The 26,640-nt window shown below is 33.4% G+C and overlaps 4 protein-coding genes across 8 annotated transcripts; 2 read left to right on the forward strand and 2 right to left on the reverse strand.

Moving 5' to 3' along the window:
* Positions 1-385: 385 nt before the first annotated feature.
* Positions 386-2,631, forward strand: LOC108479162 (uncharacterized). The gene is made up of 4 exons (XM_017781595.2): positions 386-777; positions 888-1,595; positions 1,668-1,773; positions 1,858-2,631. The coding sequence occupies exons 1-4, from the start codon at positions 705-707 to the stop codon at positions 2,051-2,053; spliced, it is 1,083 nt and encodes a 360-aa protein (XP_017637084.1). The 5' UTR covers positions 386-704; the 3' UTR covers positions 2,054-2,631.
* An 8,011-nt stretch (positions 2,632-10,642) lies between these two features.
* On the forward strand, positions 10,643-14,471 carry LOC108479163 (pentatricopeptide repeat-containing protein At1g63330-like). The gene is made up of 2 exons (XM_017781596.2): positions 10,643-13,477; positions 13,855-14,471. The coding sequence occupies exon 1, from the start codon at positions 10,991-10,993 to the stop codon at positions 13,331-13,333; it is 2,343 nt and encodes a 780-aa protein (XP_017637085.1). The 5' UTR covers positions 10,643-10,990; the 3' UTR covers positions 13,334-13,477; positions 13,855-14,471.
* A 131-nt stretch (positions 14,472-14,602) lies between these two features.
* LOC108479164 (uncharacterized) lies at positions 14,603-18,730 on the reverse strand. Its single transcript, XM_017781597.2, has 5 exons — positions 18,581-18,730; positions 18,316-18,369; positions 17,556-17,905; positions 15,426-17,422; positions 14,603-15,003 (listed from the first exon to the last, which is right to left on the reverse strand). The coding sequence occupies exons 3-4, from the start codon at positions 17,900-17,902 to the stop codon at positions 15,439-15,441; spliced, it is 2,331 nt and encodes a 776-aa protein (XP_017637086.1). The 5' UTR covers positions 17,903-17,905; positions 18,316-18,369; positions 18,581-18,730; the 3' UTR covers positions 14,603-15,003; positions 15,426-15,438.
* A 1,865-nt stretch (positions 18,731-20,595) lies between these two features.
* LOC108479955 (probable L-cysteine desulfhydrase, chloroplastic) lies at positions 20,596-24,891 on the reverse strand. 5 transcript variants are annotated; one of them, XR_008274640.1, is made up of 4 exons: positions 23,218-24,829; positions 22,991-23,128; positions 21,757-21,809; positions 20,596-20,850 (listed from the first exon to the last, which is right to left on the reverse strand). XR_008274640.1 is itself a non-coding variant. In XM_017782830.2 (2 exons), the coding sequence occupies exon 1, from the start codon at positions 24,614-24,616 to the stop codon at positions 23,219-23,221; it is 1,398 nt and encodes a 465-aa protein (XP_017638319.1). In that variant the 5' UTR covers positions 24,617-24,891; the 3' UTR covers positions 20,596-20,850; position 23,218. The 5 variants fall into 5 exon arrangements, 1 of the variants encoding a protein (XP_017638319.1); XR_001870532.2 differs by lacking the exon at positions 22,991-23,128 and having other exon boundaries at positions 21,757-21,824; XR_008274641.1 differs by lacking the exon at positions 21,757-21,809.
* Between the last annotated feature and the right edge of the window lie 1,749 nt (positions 24,892-26,640).

Genomic DNA, 26,640 nt, shown 5'->3' on the forward strand with positions numbered 1-26,640 from the left:
TTATTTTATTTCGTAATGCTAGCAATACACATTGGTCAAATAGAATCACTTTCTTCTCAAGATCTTTTACTTTTTTCATCATGTAGGAGTTAACTGAAGTAGTTAAGATAGTGTTATAAGAATCAAGTCAGTGGTCAAACCAATTAAACAGTTAATTGTTAGTCAGTGTCAATTTAATAGTGACTAAATAAAAAAAATTGATACAAAATCATAAAAATTACTATAAAAATAACGGTTAACAATGCTAATCATTTGAATTAATTAATTAATAAATTATAAAAGTAGGGTATTAAATTATATCAAATTAAAATGTAAAAATTCATTACAAAAATTTAAGCATAATAGGAGGATTAAAACAAAAATTTAACCCAAAAAATAAAGAAGCACAAAAAGATGGTTGATGGTTCCAATCCTACAATGGAAGCCCCCCATTCTTCATCACAAAGTAATATTTTCTCTTTTTCTCATAACATGGATCATAGTCATCATCCTTCTTTTGCTTTATATTCCTTTTCTCTCCTCACCTTTATCTCACTCTTTTTCATCTATCCAACTGGCTAATGCTTCTATATATATAATATTCCTAATATATTTGTGCACATTGTCTCTTCAACACCACCATTATTTACTTGAATCACTGTAAAACACACATTTGGGTCTCTCTTTGCTAAAACCGAGAAATATTAAACCTTTCTTCAATCTATATGATGGCTCAAGGGGCTTCTAATTGCCTCTTTTTATCCCCTTTGTTTCTTCTTCTTCTTATCTGCTCTTCTGGTAAGTGAATCACTATAAGGGAATCCATGTCCCATAATCATATCTATGTTCTTATGCTTACATTGATTAACTGATTCTTTGTTGGGTTTTTCTTTTCTTTTTTTGGATAGTTGAGATTTCAACTAGGGTAGCTGCATTTTATGTTGAGGTATCAACAATGGTGGATTTTGTGGGAAAACGGCTTATTGGGGAAGAAAAGAAGGGCTTTGTTTATTCTCGTAGGGAGCTTATTGGTGTTAAAAAAACAGCTCAGCATGATCTTATCATCCCTCCACCGGCGACCTTTCCGACACCGAATATCATCACCGTGCCTGCTACGAATCCTGTTGAAACACCGGCGGCGATCCCGGCTACGACGCCGGTCACGGTGCCCTCTACGAATCCTAACAACCCGACAACTGTACCGGTCACGAATCCAGTCACGACGCCTGCGCCTATCACGGTGCCGGGTGCAGGGGCACAGCAGCCGGTGACGAATCCGGTAACGACTTATCCGGCCCCGACGGGTGGTGTCCCGGCGAGCACACCGGTGACAACAAATCCACTCCCACCACCTGTTAGTACAAATGCCCCTGCAGTTCCAGGGCAGAGTTGGTGTGTAGCTAAGACCGGTGCTTCGGAGACTTCACTTCAAACGGCTTTGGATTACGCTTGCGGCATCGCCGATTGCTCGCAGATCCAACAAGGCGCTAACTGTTATAATCCAAACACATTGCAGAACCATGCATCGTATGCTTTCAATAGCTATTATCAGAAGAATCCGTTGCCAACTAGTTGTGACTTTGGTGGCACGGCAGCCATTGTGAACACTAATCCAAGTAATGACCTTATTTATTGAGTGAATGAATTATGTTTACCTTTTGCATATCTAATGATCTTACAATTAACAGGCAGTGGATCCTGCATTTACCCATCCTCGGCCTCAGCATCGCAATCGACTCCGACAGCAACACCGATGACACCGTCATCAACATCAACAGGGGCAGGTGTACCAGGGTACAAAGAGTTCATTTATGTTTTACTTTTGCTATTGTATTATTTATGCTTGAACTGGAGTTGAGGTTGAATGCTATTTTGCAGCTCGGTCGTCCCACCTTCGGTTTTGAACTCAAGCACCCCTGGCTCAGGCTCGACTACCACCAGTGTTTTCGGTTCCGATATCCCTCCTACTGTCAGCACATCGATGTCCGTATCAGTCAGTTTGCAACCTCCTTTTACTTGCATCATTCTACTGACAATGACATCTTTTGTTGCTGGATTCATCTTTAAAAATTGAGCTCATGGTTTGAGCCGTTTTAACTCTTTCCGGGGAAGAAACGATGATCTTAGAGTTCCGAAATGACTTAGTCATAGCAGCCAAGGCTTGTTGAAGATGTTCATTGCCTGGATAAGCTGCAAACCAAAAGAAAAAAGTAGTGACACTCACATGAAATATACAAGATGTTTAATGTTAGGTGCTATTTAGGGCTACATTAGAATAGGCACAGAGATGATCTTGTATATGTGTTTTCTATCAGGTAGTGGAGTTTATAGGTTTGAAAAGGACCCTTTTGATGATTTTGTGCATAAACAGAGAAAAGCTGTAATGCTAAATGGGACATATTTGCAAGGTACTATTGTTGAAATGGGCAAATAAGAAAAAAAATGGTGGTACCTGCAAATTTGCTGCATAACCCATATTGATTATTGAGTGCAATTTAAACTATGACAGTCAATATCTCAATTACGTGGCTCAGATTAGTTTTGGCTTAAGTAGATTTGGATAGGATTAATTTGAATTAATTTTTTTTGTCATTTCAAATTCGAGTTAATTTGTGTTCATATTGTTTCGGTTTGGACGGTTGGGTTTGTCAATTATTTTTTTGCATCAAATCATTTTATATTTAACATTTAATTTTGGGTCATTCTGAATTTGGATTATTTTGAAGTGAAGTAATTTTCAAGTCGAATTATTGATTTTATGGTCAAACTAATAATGTTGGACTGTCGGTTGGACCGTTTAAAAATTTTTCAAATAACAATTTTAATATATATATATTCACATTTTTATTTTATATTGAATTTTATGAACTTGGGTTAATAAATTGTACCATAGAAAAAAAAATCAATTTTTTGATTGGTTTCAAGTTTTTATTTTTGATTCAATAATAATTTTGAATAATTCACTCAAAACCTATTTCAATACTTTTGTCTAGATCAATATATCCATCAATTTCTAATCTAATCGATCTGATTCTAACCGCATACATTGAATTTTACATTTAAGTCAGCATTAGTTTAGGTTAGGACTAATAAATTATACCAAAGAATAAATAACAAAAATCAATTTTTATTGGTTCAACATGTTCTTATTCTTAATTCATTGACAGTTTTGAATAATTCACTCAAAATCTATTTTAATATTTTTATCTATATTAATATATTCATCAATTTCTAATCTAATCGATCTGATTCAACCGCATTGAATTTTACATTCAAGTCAGCATCAGCAAAACATGGTAGCAAATTTTGTTATGTCTCGGGAAAGACACATGCCTAGAAAGCAAAAGGTCTGCATAAAGTTCAAAAAGCAAATTATAACACACGACAACTACAACTCTATTGTTGTTTTGTAATGAAAATCAGAGACATAATAATGGAAGGCAGCGAATTCAAGGAAAAATTGAAAAATTATTATTTATTTTTCTTTATAGTTTATAAAATTTTAAATTAGTGATGATAAAATTATATTTTGGTCCTTAAAAATAATAAAAATTTAATTTAATCCTCTAAAAATTATAGAAATATAGATTATTAAAATAATAAAATTATATTTTTACGAGTAAAAATTATACAATTTTATTATATAAGTAATATAAAACGCCTATCACTTAGGTTTATCCACTATTAACCTAGCGATCTCCCCAGGTGTTCCCCTATTATGAGTTTCGGCCACTTACATGATATCACCTACTCACTAGGGGTGTACAAATTTCAAGTAAAACCAAATTAATTTGGTTAATCGACTGAATTTAGTTAATCGGTTGGTTAATCGAATTAATTAGGTCGAGGTCAATTAATAATTTTTTAGAAGTTCAGTTAACAGTTAATTCGATTCGAAATCGGTCGGTTAACCGAACTTAATAAATATATTATAATATATAACTATTCGGTCGGGGGTCGATTGGTTCGGTTAATTTTTTGAAAGCATAAATTAATTATCCGGTTAATTCGATTAATTTTTTATATGTTTTATATTTGTTTTAACCAAAAATTAAAAAAATATATATAAATTTTGGTTAACCGACCGAATTAACAGAAAAAATTCGATTCGACTAACGATTAAAGGTTTAAAAAAGTCGATTAATTCGATTAATAACGATTCAGGTTAATTAATCGATTGAACACCGTTATTACTCACCCATAATCCTTTGGAGAGTATCTAAAATACATGTTACTCATAAAAAAAATAACACATCACCACGCATGCGTTACACTTAATTACTCTACCACATCACATCAACACACGGTACTTTATATACATATAAGAATCAACCATTCCGGAAAACAACAAAATAAATACTCAACAAAATTAATTCCGACCTCACAATTTTTTTTTCCAATTTCGTTGATGAGACAATGGGCATTGGATTCCAATTCAGTCGAATTTCTCGAACAAAGGAATGCAAAGAAAAAGACAAACAAGCCCTTGTTTCCATACTCGAGTGAAGTAATCCACATCACGTTCATAACAGTAACAGTAGCACATGTTACCGTTTTTCTGAAAGTTACCGTTGTTTTAACTTTTCACCAACGAAAGTATATAGGTTAAATTACCTTGGAGATCCATGAATTATATGGATTAATCAAATTAGTCCCTTTATTATTAAATGGATTAATTGACTCCTTCTATTATTAAAAAGAATTAAATAAGTCCAAATTGTAATAGATTTAACATTTAATATATAAAAAAATCATGAAAGATTATTTTTTCAACTGCAGCTTTAATATCAAACAAAATATTTCATTTACAAAATCATACCAACTTTAAAAATATTAAATTTATTAAAAAAATGTTAATTCCATTTTAGTTTGGCCTTATTTAATTCTTTTTAATAGTATAATGACTAAATTGATTCATCTAATAGTAGAGGGACTAATTTGCTCAAGTGCTTATAATGGACGGACCTTTTAGGTATATTCACCTAAGTATATATATGCCAAGATATTTTAATGGGTTAACATGTGTTGTTAGTACTTGTATTCGTATAAAAATTTAAGATCTAGCCCATATACTTTAAAAGTTAAAAATTCAATCCTCCTATTTTTTCGATTTAAAAATCTCAGTTCAATCATTAATTTTATTGGCAGTTTCTATCAAAATTTGTCAATTTAACATGTTTATTTTTTGTCAATCACATACCATATTATATGAGTACAATCTAATTAAAATTTCAAGTTAACAAATTTTAACAGAAAATATTTACGATTTTAATGATTGGACTAAATAAAATAGGACTTAATTTAAACTTTTAAGTACCAAGACTAATCGCATTTCTAGTTTTCAGTAGGGATGAATTGAGTCAGATTTTTTTTATAATTTTAAAATTATTCATAATAATTCAATTGTGAATATTATTTTCATTTATTCATATTAATTTTATATTTGGCTTTTTAGACTTTTTTTTATAAATTTAGCTCTACTTTACTGCTTTTCAACATTATTTGGCATTTGGCAAAAGAATTATTTGGTAAAATTTTAAACTATTTTTCTTAAATATTTCAGAAAAATTTCAAATTAAAAAAACTTTTATTCGATTTTTTCTTTGAAAATTAGTTTTAGATAAAATTTAAAATTATTTATAAACTAAATAAATAAAAATTATGCTTTTAGCTCAGAAAAATTTATAAAATTTCGAGTTAATAAATGATAAAATTATAATTTAACCCTAAAATGATAAAATTTTAATAAAGATTTATGGTAATATAGTGTTATATCGCATTTTAACTATCATAAAATAGATAACTCGATTTTGAGTCCTTTAAAATACTTTTAATTTTGTCCTCGTCATGATACTCTACTATCTTCAAAACCAACACAATAGGATAGGGAACCAAAAATAAATAAATAAAAAGTAGAATTATCAACCATATGGTTGGAATGTCATTATAGTTGAAAATTTTGAATCTGAGATGAAATTAGTTCAACTTTTGATTCTTAATTTAATTGGTTTAATCGTTTAAATATATAAAAATAATAATTAAGATTTTCTAAAAAATAAGAAAATTATGTTCATGAAAACCCAGTTATTAAATGAATATAAATAAATGGAAAAGCCCTTTTCTTTTCTTTTCTTTTCTTGTAAATCGATTCAAAAGAAAATTCCAATTTAATCGTTTATTGATTTTCAATTTTACAGGTTGTTTGATTTTTGGGTTTTTTTTTTAAATTAATTCAAATAGATTGATTATTTACAAAAATGATTGGATGCAAAATTCTGTATAAGAATGATTTGTTTTTTATTGTTTATATTGGTGTGAGCAATTTCACCACTGACATCACCTTCCACCATCTCATAATGATTGTTCGACTTATAAAAAATGAATTTTTTTTGTTGGCATTGTGTTTGTCATCACTGGTATCTATTTTTTTTTAAATACGGGTATTTCGTAATTGTAAAAAGAAAAAAATAATATTTTAACAGGTGTCGACAAAGAGAGCGCCGACACAAAAAAAATTCAGAAACCACATCGGTGCTACCAATGAGAACGTCGACACCCAAAAAAATTTGTTTCCTTGATATCGGTGCTAGCAAAGAGAATGCCAGCACCAAAAAAGCACTGACAAAGTTTTTTAAAAATTTGAAACAGTGCCGACAATGTGAACGTCTGCACCTATTAAAATATTATTATTTTTATAATCGCGAAATATCCATATTTTAAAATTATAGTTGAAAAAAATATATATACCGATATCGATGAATATAGTGCCGAAACAAAAAAAATTTATAGGCTAGGGAATCATTATGGGATGACGAAGGGTGGTGTCTAGGGATGAGTATGTAACGACCCAAAAGTAAGTGGAGTCAAAATGATGGTTTCGAAATGTTGTTTTCCAATGATAGAAATTGTGAATATTATTTATTAATATTTACAAGGGTATTACAATATTATATTGAGGTTTGGTCTAATAATTTTGGTCATGTGAAAAGTTAGATAAGATACGAGTGTATTGGATCTAAAGTCAGTGATTTTAAAAATTGAGGTATCGGGACCTCGTTTTCGTGAAACGGATCCGTAAATATTTTTATTAAATATTTACAAGGTTAGTTTAGTAGTGAATTAGATTTTAGTTAAGTGATTTTCGTGAAATTAGGAGTTGTTTAAGTATAAGGACTAAATCGCGTTAAACTTACAAGTTGAAGTATAGACTGAAATTAATTAAAGGGACTAAATAAATAAATACGAATATTTCCTTTTAATAGACGGTCATAATGGAACATTTATACCAAATATATATTATGTTAACTTAAATGTTGTAAGTTATAATTAATAAATATAATATAAAAGTAATAATAATATAATAAAGATGGTTAGTGGGGAGGTTCTTCATGCAACCGAATAGGGGAAGAAAGTGATAGCAAGAAGAACACCAACGGCATCTAGGGGGTTTGGAGTTCAAAACCAAAATTACAAATATCGTTTTGGAATCCTTGAGTGAGAAGGGGAAAGACAAGATTAACATTGAGTAGTTTAGAATATACGGTTAAGTACTTTTCCGTTTGTCTTAGATTCAGTATCTAACAACGAATCTCGGAATCAAGTGTGATGATGTTATATTTTGTAATGGCATGTACCTAAGGGGTCATTTATTGATATGTTTATGATGTGATGATATTTTGGTTTCTCAGTGAAATGATAGATAGTTGTATATATATGTGGTTCTAGTTGAGGCAATGTTGGTATGATAGATTAGCTTAATGTTTTGTTATGTGCTATTGACTTAAAGCTTGATAGCTTAAGTATCTAAGTGTTAGTTCAATCTTGGTAAGATTAGTATGGATGAAAGCTTTGAATGGTTGATGCCTTACTAGTATGTTTGATGTTATAAAATGCGGTATCAATGAGGGTACATTGTTAGGTATAATAGATTGTTTGGGCATATTTTGAGTATGTTTAATTGTGTTTTGGATAGGTTAAATGATTAGTAATTGAGTTACTTAGTGCTCAAGCAAATAGGAAGTGGTAAACTTGTGTTTTAAGGTACTTTTTAGTGTACACGACCTGAGACATGGTCTGTCACATGGCTGTATGTCACATGGTTGTATGTCACACACGGACAACACACACGGGCATGTGTCTTGAACGTGTTGAAAAATAATATAGGTGTAAAGTCCACAGGGGTTGACATATGGCTTGTGACACAGTTGTATGACCCAAGTCAGTGAGTTATACGGGCTGAGACACAGGCTGGGACACGGTCGTGTGTCTCAAGTCAGTGAGTTACACGGGCAAGGATACGGACTGGGTCACGGCCATGTGTCCCCTATTTCTAGGTATTTTTGAAATTGCCCTAAAACTTTTAGAATTGTTCCAAATTAGTCCCTGTTTGTTCATAGGTTATTTTTAGGGATATATAGACTCGAATTAAGGTTTGTAAGAGTATTTATACTCTAATTTGGAGTGAATTAGCAAACCTAAATTAGGTGAAGTAGGTCATTCTACTAACATTATCGAAAGTAGAAGTAGTAGTAGTCGAAGTAGTAGTAGTCGAAGTATGGTTCAATACTTTGATGCTAAAAATTGGAATTGTCTTGTTATGTATCAAATTCCTAGCTTTCAAAAGGGAATAAGTATTGATAAGAGTGAAGACAGTGGAAGATCGAGTTTAGCATTGCATAGCATTGTTCGTTATTCCATTGTATAAGACTCTAGTATGAATGTATTAGATTGTCATGACCTGCCCCTGTATAATATGATGTTAATGGTTAACTTACATATTAATTATGATTGATTATTTGTTTTGATTTGTTAGTAATGTACGCGACCTTAATCCGACGACTGGGAGGAGTTAGGGGTGTTACAAAGTATTCGATCGAGTCGAGTGACTGGGAGGAGTTAGGGGTGTTACAAAGTATTCGATCGAGTCAAGTCCAATTGAGTCAGGAGGAGTTAGGGGAGTTACAGAGTATTCGATCGAGTCGAGTCAAGTCGAATTGAGTCAAAAAATTTCAAGTTGAGTCGAATCAAATTAACAAATCTTATTATTTATACTTAATGTTCCGTTTACATAGACCAGCTGTTTTACTAGTAGACAAAGTACAAGCTTTTATATTAATTTTGAGTAAAGGAAAAAAAAAGAGAGTGGAGTGATTCAGGAAGGAAAGTAAGAGTGACTTTTAATTTTAGAAAATGTAAACATTTATGAAAAAGACGTAGTTTTGCCTTTTTTTTGTTTTGATTTTTGAATAACTCGAATTAGAGGTGAGCGTTTGATCGAATCGAGTAAAACCATTTGAGTTAAGTTAGAAAAATTAATAATGTTAAATTAAAATCTTGTACAATATAACTATTTCCATGTTAGTATGATAAACTTGAATCATTAATCACTTATTTAGATTCCAAAATTATTATTTTATAAATTTTATAAATTTTTATATATTGTTTTTAGAATTTTTTAAAATATAAATTTTAGAATTTTATAAATATTTTGAATTTTAAAATTATTTTCAAATTTTAAAAATTACTTTGATTTTTTTTTGTAATTTTTGTTAAGAGAGACCAATTTGCTCATTTTTAAAATTGATAGGGACCAAAATGGTATTTAGACTAATATGTTTTTCGAATTATTCGAGTCATCCAAATTGGAAAAAATTCAACTCAATTTGAACTCGAAATCCGAAATTTCTTATTCGAGTTGACTCGAATAATTCAAATAACTCAAAATTTGATTTTTTCGATTTTTCGATTCGAATCGAATTTTGCTCACCTCTAGTAGTGTTGTCAATCTCACCATCGGCACCAACATAAATTGTAGAAAACATGTCACTTTCGTATGAGATTTTACACCTGAGTATTTTTTAAAATAATTAATTTAATTGAGTCGGTTTTGAAAAAAAAAAGAGACTTTTTTATTCAATTTATTTGATCCAACTAGATGAACTGATTTTTAGTTCAATTAATTGAATCAATTAATCAAATTCAATATTTACAACTATGCATATCATGACCCCATCAATTGGTCGTTTACTCAACTCTTTCACCGTGTCATACCAAGTTGCGAAGTGAATTCTCATATTGGAGGTGATCCTAGGTTCGAGCCTAAAAAAGTATATTTTTGAATGACAAAATCTTAAAGGATTGATGGGTACTCAAAAAAGACAATATTAACTTATGTCTAAAACACTAATGTAACACATGATTAGCAATAGGTTCGATTGACAATATAATGTGTCAAATAGCACAAAAGATCAAATGTATTAACTAAATGATACAAAATAGGGTTGAATTTGGTTCGATTCTACCGTTGTTATTTTTTAAAAATCATCCATGATAATTTGATTCAAGATTTAGTTATTTCATATTAAATTGCAATTTTTAAAATTATTAAGAAAATTTTGAAGTCTTTTCATAAATATTTTAAAATTTTTAAATAAATAAAATAACCAATAATTTTTAAATTTTAAAAGGATAAATTTTATATAATATTTTAAGTTATTTTCGCTATTTTATTTGTATATTATAAGAAATTATAATTAATTACAAATTAAATAAAAAATATAATTTGATTTGATTCTATTTGAAAATTGGTGGAGATCAAACCGTAAAAACAACGAAATAGGAAAGATAAAGAAGTAAAAGAGCAAAACCTAAAACTTGAATATAAATCCGATATTTGTGGGAATACATTCCCACATCGTGACGTCGTCTCTACTTTGCCGTTTCAAACATTGTAGCGTCAGCCTGAGACTACTCATCGGGCCTATTTTGGGCCATCTTCAATTGCTCGTCGGTTGTTTCTAGGTGGCTAAAAAAATTGGGATAAATACGAATAAGACCCCAAAAAACACAAAAGCTATTTCAATAAAAAGGTTGGAATCAACTTTTAGCTTCTTTGCTGGGCTCTAACTAGCGAACCCATGGCAATTAATTAAGCATTTTTCATTATCAATGGAGAAGTGATCGATAGCAGGTAAATCACTAGAACCCAATATATGCACATGTATTTCGAGAAATGAAGCAAGAATCATGTATTAACGTAAGGCAAACTCACTGGCCGTCGACCGGCACTAGCTTGGACCTTGGTTCATTGATTCTCAGGTCAGTCGTCTCGTCCCCTCTTTCTCTCTTTCCCAGTCTGTTTATATGTTGTAATATACCTCCAAACCCAATGGTGTTAAAGCTTTCGACCCTTAAACTAAAATTTCCCAACAAAATCCCGCCATGGCTCAACTTCCCTGGCCGCTATTTCTCCCTTTCGTACGCCGCAACTCTCCGGCCGAAGCCAGAAACCGACACTGACCCTCAATCGCTTGACAATTATGAAGAAAAGATAGGGTTTTTAAAGAATAATCTACACCCGGATAACTTAATCCGCGTTCTGGATAAAACCCAAGATTCGAATTCAGCTCTCAAGATATTCAAATGGGCTGCTTTGCAGAAAAGCTTTAACCACACCCCTGATACGTATTACCACATCAGTTTAAAATTGGGTTTGGCTGGAAATGTTAAAGAAATGGACAATTTTTGTCTAAATTTGGCGAGAGACAAATGTGTAGGTTCGAGGGAGGCTCTTGCTTCATTGGTTCATTCATTCGTTAGGCATTCTAGGCTCAATGAGGCAATTCGGATTCTTGGGAACATGACATTATGTGGGTTAAATCCCTCTGTTGATGTTTTTAATGATTTATTGTGTGCTCTTGTTAAGAAAACAGATTTTCAAAATGTCTTGTTTGTTTACAAGGAGATGGTGAAAGGGGGAATTGTGCCCACAGTTGGTACTTTGAACTCTTTGTTGGAGATATTGTTTGAGACTAATAGGGTCGAATCGGGTTTGAATCAGTTTAGGAGGATGAACAAGAAAGGTTGTAGTCCTAATGTTAGGACCTTCGAGATTGTTATTAAAGGTCTTGTTTTGAATAATAGAGTTGATGATGCAGTGCTCATTTTGCATGAAATGTTGGAGCTAAAGTATCAGCCTGATGTGTGTTTTTATACCTGTATTATCCCTTTGTTTTGTCAAGAGAACAGATTAGAACAAGGAACGCAGCTGTTTCAGCAGATGAGAGCGGCTAATTTGGTGCCGAATTCAGTCATTTGCAGGGAATTGGTTCATTGTTTATGTATGAACCTTCATCTAGATGAAGCTATTAACATTCTTGAAGAGATGATAGAAATCAGTGAGATTCCTCCCCTTGATTCATTTGTGGATGTAATGAATGGTTTTTGTGAAGCCAAAAGATACAATGAAGCAATGTGTTTCTTGGAGAATAACTGTGGTAACTTAGTTTCTCCACATAAAGCATTGCTTGAAGGTTGTTGTAAGGCTGGTAATTTTTTTCTAGGAATAAGTCTTCTTGAGAAGATGTCTGAGAGAGGTATAGCTGATTGTGATTGTTGGAACATTTTACTCAATTGGATTTGTGAGAATGCGAGCATCAAGAAAGCTTATGAGCTTCTTGGAAGAATGATTGTACGGTCCGTAGTTCCTGATTGTGGCACGTACGCAGCTCTTGTTGTAGGTAATTGTAATCTGAACAACTACGAGGATGCTTTGGAGCTATTTCATTATATTCGGTCCAAATTCTGGGTTTTGGACTCTAAATGTTATTCTAGGCTAGTTGAAGGTCTTTGCAGGCTAAACAGGATTGAAGAGGCTGTCTTGGTATATTATTACATGTCTAAAAGTCAATGTCCCCTTGAAGTCTCCACATTCAACCTGATGATTGAGGCCACATGTGATGCCGGAAAGGTGGATGAAGCAGTCAAGCTGAGGTCATTGGCTTATTATTCTGGTACTTCCTGCTCTAGTGCGACTTACATCATCATAATGCTTGCCTTGCTTAAATCCGAAAGGGCTAAAGACGTCTTGGTAATGTTTTCCCAAATGGTGATCAGGGGTTGTAAAGTTCATGCAGAAGTATACTGTATTCTAATACGAAGTATGTGTGCACTGAATAGATTTAAGGATTGTGCTTTATTTTGCAAGCTAATGATTAATGAGGACCTCATGCCTGATTCGGGGACAATACATGACCTTCTCTCTTGTTTAACTAACCATTCTCAGTTACATTTGGTGTCAAAAGATATCGATAAAATTATTTCTAGAATGGATAACTTGGATTCAACTATGTTTAATCTGCTGATTAATGGCCTATGGAAAGAAGGTTGCCGGAGTGAGGCTCGGAATTTATTAGATGTGATGTTGGAAAGGGGTTTTGTCCCGGATGCTACAACTCATTCGTTGTTCGTTGGATCCGATGTTGAAGGGGTAACAAGTAGGGGAAGACCAACATATGAAAATCCGATGGATGAAGATAATGTTAGCAACATCCTTGTTGAGGCATTGGGGAAGTGATAAAAAGCTTGATACTCCGTATGGTTTTTTATTTGACCATGCGCCCATTCCTTGGTGGTTATGCCTTCATTTCTCACCCTCTAGAGGATAAAAAGTCATGACATAGATCTTTCTTCAATGGCATTCTAATTATGGTAATGGCAGGTTAGTATTAAGACACTTGAATGCCTTTGTGCATGTAATAGTAACTTAAATGTTTCAAAATCTTCAGAACTAGTACTTTGTTCTTGCATGGTTGGGGGAGGGTACTGGTAAGTGGTAACTATATTCAATCATGTTTTTACATGGAAAGGATACTTTTAATGTTTCCTTTAGATATTGCTTATGGGCAAGGGGGAATCTAGGTACTTAAAATCCATGTTCTACAAGAAATAATTTATTTGATTCACATCGGGGCATGGATGTATTCGTGAAAAATGTAACCCAGGATTTTGTAGGATCGTAGACAAACCGTTGAAGAAACACAAGCCTTCACTTGTCCAACAGCTGGAAATTTAAACTTGTCCCGTTCTTGTTTTCAGGTGACTGATTTCTATTCCGACATGGTATCCCAATTTGATATTAACTGTTATGTCAAGTAGTGGGAAGAGACACTTGTCCAATTGCAACTGCTCAACTGGTAATCTGGTGTGATCTCTGGTGAATAAGTGTCAATTCAAAGCTCCTCTTTCTTCCCCAAAGTTAGGTGGATTACGCTATGGACCGGTGGTAGAAGGCTGCAAACAAAGCTGAGTGCAAGGCTGGGACTGCTCTCTGTATGTGCTGAATAAACCCTTTTTTGTTGGGTACTGGCCTATAGTCGATACCCTTTCAGATGTTAGGTTCAGTACGGAAACCATCAATGCTGCTGCATATACACAGTTGGCATATTCTTGTATATGTAACGATTGCTTAGGCAAGCACAGTTGGCATATTCTTTGGGGATGGAAATGGATTGTCTAGGGTTTGATTGTTGAGGTTGATGATGGTAGGGAGGTTCATACTCGTATTACAAATCCGATTACTCTTGGTCATAATGAGAGTCATAATCTTCCAGTGGTGGTTGTATACTATTATCCAATCCTTCGAATGAATCATAAGTGGAAAGACAAAAAAAATGTTGTATGTAAATGAATGTTGAATGTTGTATTTAAATAAATGATCTCGGCAAGGCCTAAGACGACCTAAAAAGCACTTGATCACGAATCACGATCAACTATGCATGCCTATACTTACGGTATTGAATATTTACCTGTAAAAGTGGAATTCCTTGGAATGTATAGTTGCAGCTTCATAAAATGGATTTAACAATCTTCCCTCAAAGCATTCAAATAGCGATATCCGAATCTAAGTTACACCATACTCAGCAAGGCCAAATGGAAAAGGAACACGTTCATTCACAAATTAAAAAAGTTAAAAACTGAGGTAGAAAACCTAACCAATCTCTTTCTGATAATACAGTAACAAAATTTGATCCGAGTCGATGGTAACATTTAGCTTTCCATCAACATGGATACAAATAGCTACTTTAAATAACCAATCCTTCCCTACGAGTCACTGCCATGTTCATTAATCATAAAGTTTTTAACTAGAGACCAAGTAGAACTAGCATTACACCTAATAAAACTATTTGACATTGAAGAAGTACCATTAGATCCATCAGCCAAACTGTGTCATCCTTAACTCGATCCCTATCAAACACAAAAGTAGGACGACAGGTTAGTCCAATGGCAACAGCAACAGAGCTAAACTTTTAGTTACAAAGGATAACAGCATTCACAGAATTCAGTTAACTCATCAATGATATTCATATCAGGCAATAGACAGCGTTACGAGGAAAATGAATCCTTGCAGATACATATAAATGACAACTGCAGATGACCTGACAAAAAACTTATATGCCCCAAATTCAGCATTGCTATGAGCATGTGTCATAAAAACAGTAAGATAACTCCGTGGAAGCTGCATGTACAAATGCTCATAATAAGTTGTACAAGCTAGGAAAAAAGAATATGCTCTCTGCATGAAATATGCAATTGAATAATGTAATGCCACTAAGTTTTGATGTGTTCAAGGGATATGTGGTGCTAGCTTTCAGAAAGTTAATACTTACAGTGGCCAACACTCTACAAGAGCTCTTTGCAAGTGGACTTGTTGTGCCCTAAACCCTTGCATCTACTGCACTGTAGTTGACGCTTCATTACCTCTGGTGTTCCAACTTTTTTTGTGGTGGGCCTACCCGGTGGACGGCGTGTTGGAGGAGGAGTTACAGTCACTAGAGCTGATGAAGTATCCTTCTGCAGAGGTCTCTCCACATCTGGAATAGGTTGTATAGACTCTGCATAGGTTAACCTGTAGCTCTCGGTTGTAAAGTATCTGGAGCAAAAGTCATACGGGCTTCGTCCAATGCAACTGATAACGGCAATAGCATGAGAACATGGTAAAGCTGTAAGTTGCCAACCTTTACAACTGCAATCCCATCGATCCATGTCAACCATTTCAGTGGTGGAATCACCATGGACCTCAAATTCGCAACCAGAAGTCGGAAGCACTTGAAGCGTACGCACTTGAAGCGTACGCACTTTCAAGCTCTCCTTTTCCAATTTTTCCTCCATGCATGGAGTAAGCCTACTTACCCAATGATCAGACTCAGCCCTGCGGGAATAAATTAACTCCATAACCCTTTGCCGTATGACATCAACCATCTGAGTTATAGGTAATTCGTGTGCATCTGACACCCAACTATAAAAGAGTTCCCCAAAGTTTGATGCCATATGGTTATATCTAGCACCCTGGAAATATGAATTTGCCCAGTATTGGGGCTCACTCTGAATGATCCAATTGTAAGCTTCCAGTGAAATTTTTTTGATGCTGTTGATATACGAATGGAAGGCTTCAGGTTTAGGTGCCAAAGCTGCATTATAAAGGTCGTCAATCATGAGCCGTTTCATCTCATGGGAAAACTGCCCTTTCAAGTCTCTAATGAGCTGTTCAGTTAAGTATCGGAGACAATAACCATGAAATGATCCCTTGAAAATTTCAGAGATCGACTCCCGTAAACCCTTCTGTATGTCTGCAACAAATGTTATAGGACAAGATGTTGACAGGGCAGCTTTCAGTTCTAACAAAAACCAATACCAGTTCTCATCAGTTTCAGCATCAACGACAGAAAAGGCAACAGGAAATACATCATCATTCCCATCCGCAGCGGTTGCTGCCAACAAGGTACCTTGATATTTGGAATTCAAGGGTATGCTATCAAGAAAAAGGAGAGGTCTGCAACCTTGTAGAAAGCCGGACAGAGAAGCATGGAATGCGATAAAGAGGCGATGAAAACTAGAGTCTTCCTTAGTGGAGAATGTAGCACAACTGCCTGGATTGGTCTCCATTATCCTCTCGCAGAAAAGTGGTAACTGACTATATGCATCCTTGTATGAACCCTGAAGCTGCTCTCTAGCAATTTCTTTCCCACGCCAAGCCTGAAAGTAGTTCAGTTGTATGCCAAACTCCTGTTTAATGTCTTGTACAATATCCTTGGGTTTGTAAGTTGGGAAAACTTTTAACCTCTCCTTGATTATACTAGCTACCCAACTCCTCGTTGCTTGATGCCCGGTGGTCAAAGCAGCCCCTTCACAAGTATGTGTTGGATTCATCTTCTTGATACATATCAGCTGAGTGGTTGACAACCTTGATGCATGGATTCTCCAAGGGCAGCCTTCTGCTCTGCACTTAACAGTCACACGGTGACTATCGTTCTTTTTATACCTGAATGCGAACTGATGTGCAATGGCATATTTACGTAATGTCTCGCGAAATTCCTGAACACCAGTGAATCGTTGCCCCACCCCTGTAATTGTATTCTGCCACTGCTGAGTGGTTTTAGCAAGAGGAAGAATAGATGAAAACTCAGGTGCTAGATCAATGTGTGGATCAATATGATTGGTAGCATCAACAATATCAAGAGAGGCCGCAAGAGGAATATTCGGTCGAGTGGTATCATCCATAACATCTAGAGGTGGATCAAGCGAAACCAGAGCCGGAGCTGGAGCCGGAGCCGGAGCCGGATCCGGAGCTGGAGCCACTGCTTCAGACAAAGTTGTCCTGCTAGACCTGTATAAAGGAAACTCTCATCAGCATTAAGGCTTTGCTTCAGACATATTTTTTTTTTCAACCCCAAGCAGAGCCTTAGTTAATAAACCAAAGAATTACAACTAAGCTTGAGCATACAAATAAAGAGAACTACCTACTGGCTGGCATGTTGGAAACATCATGAGGAACATTTTCCTCCATTAGGATAAACACATCGACAGTGGTGGAATTCCCATGAAATTTTATTAACCGCTTTAAATCCTTGTCATTGGAGATACTGATGAGAGTCTTTTTATTACCAGGGAGGAAGTATTTAACAGACATAGTACTCATGTTAAAATTAAACATTTCTGCTAGTTCCTTCTTGAAGTCGTCGAACTTCGTTTGATCATCAAGGTCTATCGCATGAGCATCTCCGCCTTTATACAACATCACCCCATTCTTATCAATCTCAAACTCACCACCAGACTGACAAACCGCTATCACCCTTTTGGTAGCCATGACCTGCCAATCATTGAGAATCAAAAAACACTTCAGAATAACACCCATAGAAACCAAACAAGTAAAGCATAACAAGAATTCTGAGTTCAGTGATGACATGCAGATTAAAGCAAAGACAAATTAAGGATAGATTTTAGGTAATGTGGAAAACATAGAAAATAAAGATGAATTTATATTATAATAAAAAAATTTGAGTGAATCTAGTTCATGTGGCTTACTTATTGATTTGTGCCCTAGCCTAGTCCGACCACATTGAGTATTCAGTATTATGAGTGTGTGTATGTGTATGTACATATCTAAATCTGAAAAGGGTAAGTGAGGAACAGAGAAAAACAATGAAAATAACAAATTTATAATTAGACCAAGAGACATTAAACAATAATCCCAATTTAGATCAAAAAACGAAATCCCACCTGACCGGAGGCGGAGTTTTCTGAATTGAAAATCAACCAATCAGAACGTCGATACTGCAAAGATCAAAGAAGGGTAAGGAATTTGAGAAACATTGGAGGCCAAAAATCTTTTCAATTTTGTTTTAGGGCTCCGTTATACGTGTATAGGAACGAAGAAACCCTAAAAAAATTAGGGAAAAAAGAGGGAAAGAAGAGGAAAGATGAGAAAGAAGAAGGAAAGATATGCAAAAATTATTAGAGAAAATTAGGAAAGAAAGGACCTTACCTTGAAATTGTGAGTTTCTGAGGATTAGATTCTCAAAATAAAAATTTTCCCTTTTTTGTTTTTGGTTGATGTTGTAAAATTTGGGACTCTATTTCTCTACCATCTCTCCCTATCGACGACAAATCAGAGTCAAACAAAGAGGGGGAAAGGGTATATATGTAATTTCACACCCCTTCCATTTTGGTACACATTTATTTCATTTAATTCTAAAAGGTGCATTTATAAAATTATTTTGTTATGCGAGTGAGAAAATTTATATAAAATCAAATCAAATAATATACTCAGCATTCAATCCAATAAAATTATATTAAATCTCGAATTTAATTATCGATTGAATCTTTATCCATCATCAGAGTTGGGTAAATACAAATTACAACTTTATTTAATAATTAATTAAAATTAATTAATTAATTAAAATTTTATTTTAAATATATTTGATAATCTATAATAAAATATGAAAATATAAGCAAATTTTATCTAATAATTTTTTAATTTTTTAATTTTTAATAGGTTTAAATTTTGATTTTACTTAAAATAATATAAAATGTTTTTAAAAATAAGGATAAAGATGTAAAATAAAAATATATATATAATTCCTTACTTAGTTTTAAGTAATATAAAAAAATTATAAGTCAATTTTTCATTTAAAGATATTATTTAAATTGTAAAAATAAAAATATCATCACTTTTAATATTTTTAAATTTTTAAAATTTGATTGCCCAAAATACGTGCCACGTCAGCTGTGAACAAGACAACTTGTGTTGACGTGGTTGTCAAGATTTTATACTTCATAATGTTAGAGACGATGACAGAGATAAGAATCATATTTTTAAAGGGTTTCTTTTTAAAAAGTGTATATCTTTAGGGTTAATTGGCTAATTTTTTAGTTGAGAAATGAAATTTATCATTGATTAATATGTGGTATTTTTCACTAATTCTTTTGTCTTAATATTGAATTTTGCTAATCAACTTTAAATCTTCACATTCAAACAAATTTAATAAAAAAATTGGGTAAACCACGATAAAAGTCACCTATTTATGAAAAATTACAAAATAATTATCTAACTATTCAATTTTATGTTTTCTGGTCATCAACTGGTTGACGTAAAAATAAAGACACCTAATAATCTAAGATAAATGGATGACAAAAACGAAGAAAAAATATAATTTAGTAATTACTAATATAATTTATCTAAAATATTTTTCAAAATTTATTATAATAATTTAAATGATAAATTAATGAATAAAAGATTAAAAACTGATTTATTATTAAAATTACATATTTGAAAGTTTCCTTTGGGGTTAAATTTGTCTCAAAGTGTAAAATTCTAATTAAAAAATTGTTTAGTTGCAAATTTTAATTATGTAGAAGTAAAGTTGGGTTACTTGTTCAACTCTAAAACCATATCTAATATTTGAAAGTTAAACCCAAAATACAATATTTAAACCTCCATTTCAATTTTTAAAGTAATAACCCAACCTAACATGAATATGATATAATAAAAATAAATTACATTTAAGATCACTAAATTATTAGTAAATTTAGTTTTAGTCATTGAAATATTTTAAGTCACTAGATTGTCAAGAATTTTCTTTTAAAAAAAAGTCTAACTAGCAAGCTTTAAATGAGGATTCATACCCATCGACGAGTAAAAAAATATTATTTAGATCTAAGTTGATCAAAAATCGAAGGAGGTTGTTTTGATTTTAATTTGTAAAATCGTGATGTTCAAAATTGTTTCATGACAAAAAAATTTATAGAAAAGTGGGGAAATGAAAACTTTCAATTGGTGCAGACGGTATGAATAAAAAAGACCACAACAATGATTTTAAAAGCCTAGTGACTTAAATAAAAACTATCAAATAGTTTTATAACCATTTTGTAATTTTTTGAAATTGAATAGCTAAAACGTGAACTTAATAATAATTTAATGACATTGGGTATAATTTGCCATATAATAAACTATTTATATCATATAAACGATAAGGGTTTTTTTTTAATCAACAAAGTCCCTTTGTAAGATTAGACATTGAACAATACATGTACATGATAACCATGCTCTCCAACCAAAACCAACATTAGACAAAAAGTTAAGCAAGTTGGAATTAGATAAGAGAGCTACAAAGCAAGCAAGGCGTTTACTTATGCTAAATTAAGGAAATAACATTCATGCATTTTGCATGGTACCTAAACCATGCCCATGTCCATGGCTGGCTAGCTGGTTGGCCGGCTCTTATTCTGACGAAAGAGGAAAGACCACTATTTCAGCTGCACACAGGTAGAGCAAAAAAGCAGTAGTCCGTAAAAACAACTAACAAGTAATTTTATCTGTGAACTTTAATTATAGCATTGTTAGTATTGATTTGTTGGATATAATGATAAGTGTTTCCTTGTTCCATTCATGAACCAGTCAAACAGATAAGCACAGATAAAAACATGCATACACTCTTATTAGAATCTTATTACAAGTTTAATTAATGTTTTTCACCATTTGTCCTGTAAAAATGTAGAAGCATGTGGGAATAGGAATACAACATACAGCCCTGCTTTAGGAAACTGGCTAGCTAGTAGTCTCCCTGTTATCCTAATCCATTCATCATCCTTAGCCCCTAAATGACAAGGATGTGCATGTCCTATGTAATAAAAATGATAATGATGAAACATAAAATAAGGTTATGTCAGGTCTCAAAACTAGTACCGAACAACCTTCCACTGAATTGTTAATAGAATAGAGGGGCAATTGTGAAGGCTGCTTGAGTTATATGCTTAATGTGCTATCATTTTGCAATTTATTTCACTCGGTACTATATTCAAGTTGCCCCTATACTTACTACCAATTGGTTTTCAGTTTTGACGCTTAACATGCCATATCCGGCAAAACACCACCATTTCACAAAATAATGAATGCAGCGGCTACACAACTGATTTTAATCAACATTTGAAAACTGTTAAGCGCCCAACCTAAAACCAACCGGTAAAAGATTAAGAGGTGCATTTCAATATAAGAATGGATGCACCCACCTACACGTGGACAACCTCACTAGGAGTCATCAACCTCATATGGGGTTAAGTAGGTAGAACAATATAACAAAACTTGAGCTTTAATACCATATTAACCATGCAAATAAAAAGGAATGATGGTGGAAGGGCAACATTAATATAAGATCACAAAACCTGATATGTGAGATGACACCACTTAACACTCCCCACGCCTGTAGCTACAGGACCTACACATGGGCAACCTTATATGGGATTAGGTGGGAAGAACAACATAACAAAATTTCGAGCTCTAATACCAGGTTAAGCATCCAAACTAAAACAATTGGTAATAGGTGAAGAAGTAACTTTAATATTAAGACCACAAAACCTGATATGTGGGATAACACCACTTAACAAAAAAATTTATATTTCAACTTTCAACTAAAGGATCATGCTAGTGTAGTCATGTTACTGTGAACAAGTCATCTGATGGTTTGGCTTCAATGCTCTGCTCACAGCTATGTTTGTCGATTTAACTGCCTTAACATTTATCCATTTCCTTTTCTCTCCCAACAATATGCTATCAAAACAAAAAGAAATGGGAAACAAAAGAAAGAAAAATGCAATCTCAAGTTGATATCTCTGACTTTGCTAAATAAGTACAGTATAAGCAGAGGTACAATTTACTTTTATATCTATTAGCAACCAAGTTCAGCAAGGAAAAAGTCTAATATGATCAAAGCAGAGGTAACATGAGAAAAATGCACGGGGAACAATAAAGTAGTCAATTCATGAAGGATAACCATTTAGTGACAATCTGTGATTCGTAAAAGAAATTACAGACGATCTTTCACAGTTGCTGAATAATGTATTTATCGACTTAAATAAATAAAAATATATGGTTATAGTGAAATATATAATTTCAAAAAGAAATCATAAACTGTGATCTAAGTTAAGTCCATTATTGAATGGTGACCAAATAGAATAAATGACCAACAGCTTATCTTCTAAAAATTATACGAAACTGTAAACAAGATCATATATAGTGTTGAAATGAATTGTTTCAATGTCCAAGGAGGAAACTCTTGGGGTTCTTCATAGTCTAGTAGGTAATATAGGGAGGGGCCGAGTGCTTGAGAAACACAGCCAAAAGAAAAAGGAGGGGGAGAGGAAGGGGAAGGGGAAGGGGATAGAAATCACCTATGTTGCTGGGGCTCTTCATTTTTGTTGAACCATATGTGTCCAGACACTCATATGAGACACACGGATACTAGATATGACCTCCAATGATTCTCCAGATGCATGAAAAAACTAAAAAAAGACTAATCATACCTATATTGTACACATACCCGACACTCACACCTGAGCTGTCAGTGCTTAAGAAACACAGCCAAAAAAAAAGGAGGGAGGGAAGGGGCATAGTAATCACCTATGTTGCTCGTGCTCTTCATTTTTGTTGAAGTATAGGTGTCTAACACTCGTGTTGGACACACAAATACAAGATATGACCTTCAATTACTCTCCAAATGCATGAAAAAACTTGAAAAAGACTAATCATACCCGTATCCTACACTCACACCCGAGCTAATCAGAACTTCATATAAATTTCCAACAAGCAATTAAATTTAATATTTGGATGAGGGAAGCAGCACAAACCTTATGAAATGGGAAGAGAAGCACAAGTGAATGCACTGTCAACGAGTTGATTGATTGCATCCCTAAACTTGTAATAATCCTCAACCTTGTTATAAACTTGATAAGAAATCCTCGCATACCCTGTTACTACCCCACCTTCCTCCCCATCCTTGGGTGGTCTATAATATATTGGAACCTCAACACCAAACTTGTCCCTTAAAAAAGACCTCAATTCCAGAGCATCATGATCACTCGAAATCCCCAAACAAGCAGGTAAACCAACCATGACCATGCTTGAACACATCTCTGGAGGACAACCAAGATGAGTTCCCCATGCTTTGACCAACATCTGTCCCATCTCAACAACATATTCATGGTTCCTCTTCTTGATCCCTTCAATCCCACCTTCAAACCTATTGATGAATTCCAAAACCTTTGGAACCACTAAGTAAGAACTGTAATCCCTGGTCCCTATCCAAGAACTTTCTATGGCTAAACCATTGCCATATTCATGGGAAACGACCGGATGGTGCAAATCGGAGTTGTTTGTGGACTTTTTACAGTACAAAAAGGCAACAGATGGTGGGCAAAAGAACCACTTGTGCAAGTTGCTAGCGTAAAAGTCAGCTCCTATTTGCTTCATATCAACGTCAACGCACCCAATACCATGAGCTGCATCAACAAACACTTGGTCAACGCCTTCTTCCCTACAAATGGTGACTAATTCTTTAACGGGGATGACCACGGTAGGCATGGAAGTGACGTGGTCGATGACAGCCAATCTTACTTTCCTCCCGTTTTCTTTCCCTCTCCGTAAAGCTTGCCTGAACTCTTTCACGATCTCGTCGACGGAGCTAACAGGAAAAGGCAAAGGGACCTCGATAACATACCCGCCGACGCGCGTGACGTAAGCTTCGACGGACTTCTTGACGGCACCGTAAGCGTAGTGAAGCATGACGGCAGCATCCCCACGGCAGAACTTCCCCTCCGCGAATCCCCAAGCGATTTGCTGCAGTACAATGGCGGCGGCGGTTGTGGCGTTGTCGACGATAGAGACCTCGTCGACGTGGTCGGCGTTGATGATGTCCTTAATTATAGTTCTGGACTGGATGATCTTAGGCTGGAGCTGGTTGAAGTAGAAATTGTCCGGCTGTCGGAGCCACTGGAGCTGTAGCTGGTTCTGAGCCGAGAGAACTAAAGAAGGGCAACACCCGAAGCTGCCGTTGTTAATACGAGCGACGGCGGGGTCATGGTGGGAAAATTCGGAGATGATATCAGAGGGAGTGAACAACGGCGGAGGGTCAGCATACAATCTGGGTTTCTTGGAAATCTGGGACTTACCGTCGGAGGCGGAACCACCGTTCAAGGCGGTAGGATTGGGGCAGATTTGGGTATGATTACTATGGAGAGAAGAAGCCATGGGAAAGGGTCGAGGAAGAAACGAGTAGGACAAAGTTTCAACTTTCAGATGACAAGCGAGTGAAAGAGTTATTAAAAGACATGTGTTTTGAATTTTTCACCTCAAAACCAAAAAAGAATAAAAAGCTTTTTACTAGTAGCAGTCCACCACTCAGTTTTATTCTGTTATTCAATAATGATTGAGCAACAAAAATTGAATCAGTCATTTCGATTCACTCACCCACTGAGATTATTATTGGATTTTATGTGTTTAAATTCGGTTTTATTCTTTAAAGTAATGTTTAGATGTCATGGTTGATTTTTAATTATATAATTATATTTTAGTAATTTTTTATGTTATTAGTACATAATTTTACTATTTTTTATTCTAAACTCGAAACCTTAAATTCAAATTCTAAATTTTAAATCTTGATCTCAAACTTTGAATTCCAAATCCGTTCAAAGTTCAAGATTTGAAGTTCATGATTCAATTTCGACATTTGAGATTGGTGTTCGATGTGCAGGGTTCAAAGTTTCGAGTTCATATTAGGGTTTAAGATTTTGAGTTTGAGTTCAAGTTAAAGTTTGAGGTTAAAGGTTTAAGGTTTGAAGTTTAGGATTTTGAATTCTAGGTTTGAGTTTTGGGATAAAAAATTATTATATCATTTAATAATTGGAAAGGGACCATAAATGTAATGAGAAGGTCCATAAAATAATTTATCATCATTTCGATTCACTTACCAAATCAGATTATAATTAGATTTTATGTGTTTATATTTGAGTTTTATTTATTAAGGTAACTTTTAAAAATTAAAATTTAGGTGTATTTATTTGTAATTATTTGAGTAATTATTATACTTTATAGGTCTTACTAAATTTAGTATGATTGAAGCATCTAATTATATTTTCAATTCTTAAGAGAACATGGGAATTAGACTAATTATGTAGATAATTATACTCAAATCCAATTATGCTATAAGCATGAACCTGTCTCAATGTTTTGGATGATTATAACAAAATATTTAGTATTTTATAAATCCTAAAATTTATATTATATAAACAATTTGTGTATTTTATAATGTTATAAAATATTATTTAATTTTTTAAAAGAAAATTAAAGTTATAATCAAAAAGTTCATTATAAACAATAATTTACATGTTATAAAAGTGTTATAATATATTTATATAAAAAAATTATAGCAAGAAGTATGCACATAACTTATTTATGTGTTCATGTTATACATTATAAAATAATATATTTATTCATTAAAAAGAGTTATAGTTTTTTTATAATATTATATTATTACACAATTTATAAAACCTTGTTTTTTAAAGCTTATATATATTTTAAATTTTATATTATTTTGACTTAATTTATTTATTATAAAATGGATAAATTATTTGAACTGTGAACTCAAATATTATAAGATTGATGTTAATTGTGCAAATACAAAAGATTTTCTTGCACCATATCATGGGATATGATATCATTTGAGAGAATGGTGCCGGACACAAGCATCATATACAACTTGTGAACTTTTTAATTTGAGACATTTAATACTTTGAAACGTGGTTGAGAAGACATATGTTGTTTTAAAAAATCATATTAAAAATATCACTTTAATATAGCATAAAAAAAATGTTAGATCGTACTTGCATGTTTCATATTTCATGACTATAATCATAGGTGGATTCAGATAATTCATACTTCGAAGAGTACGTGGAAGAACGATATCTTGATCATTTCAATGATATAGATTCAAATTTAGATGATGGTGAATTCGGTCAAGAACCAACAAACGATGATAGTGAGCATATATTAAATATTAAAGAGGACTAGCTTAACAAATATACACTAGAACAATTAGACAATATTACATATAATGTTTTTTTTTCATTATTATTATTAGTAATCAGATTATCAATTACTTTTTAACTAACATAATACATATTATTATTTGATTTTAGTTTTTGTTACTTGCTTAGAAATTATTTTTATCTTACTAATAATTTTATAGTAATTAATATTTTTAAAATATAAGTTAG

This window comes from Gossypium arboreum, chromosome 11 (genome assembly GCF_025698485.1).
Source record: "Gossypium arboreum isolate Shixiya-1 chromosome 11, ASM2569848v2, whole genome shotgun sequence".
In the NCBI taxonomy this organism is placed as follows: Eukaryota; Viridiplantae; Streptophyta; class Magnoliopsida; order Malvales; family Malvaceae; genus Gossypium; species Gossypium arboreum.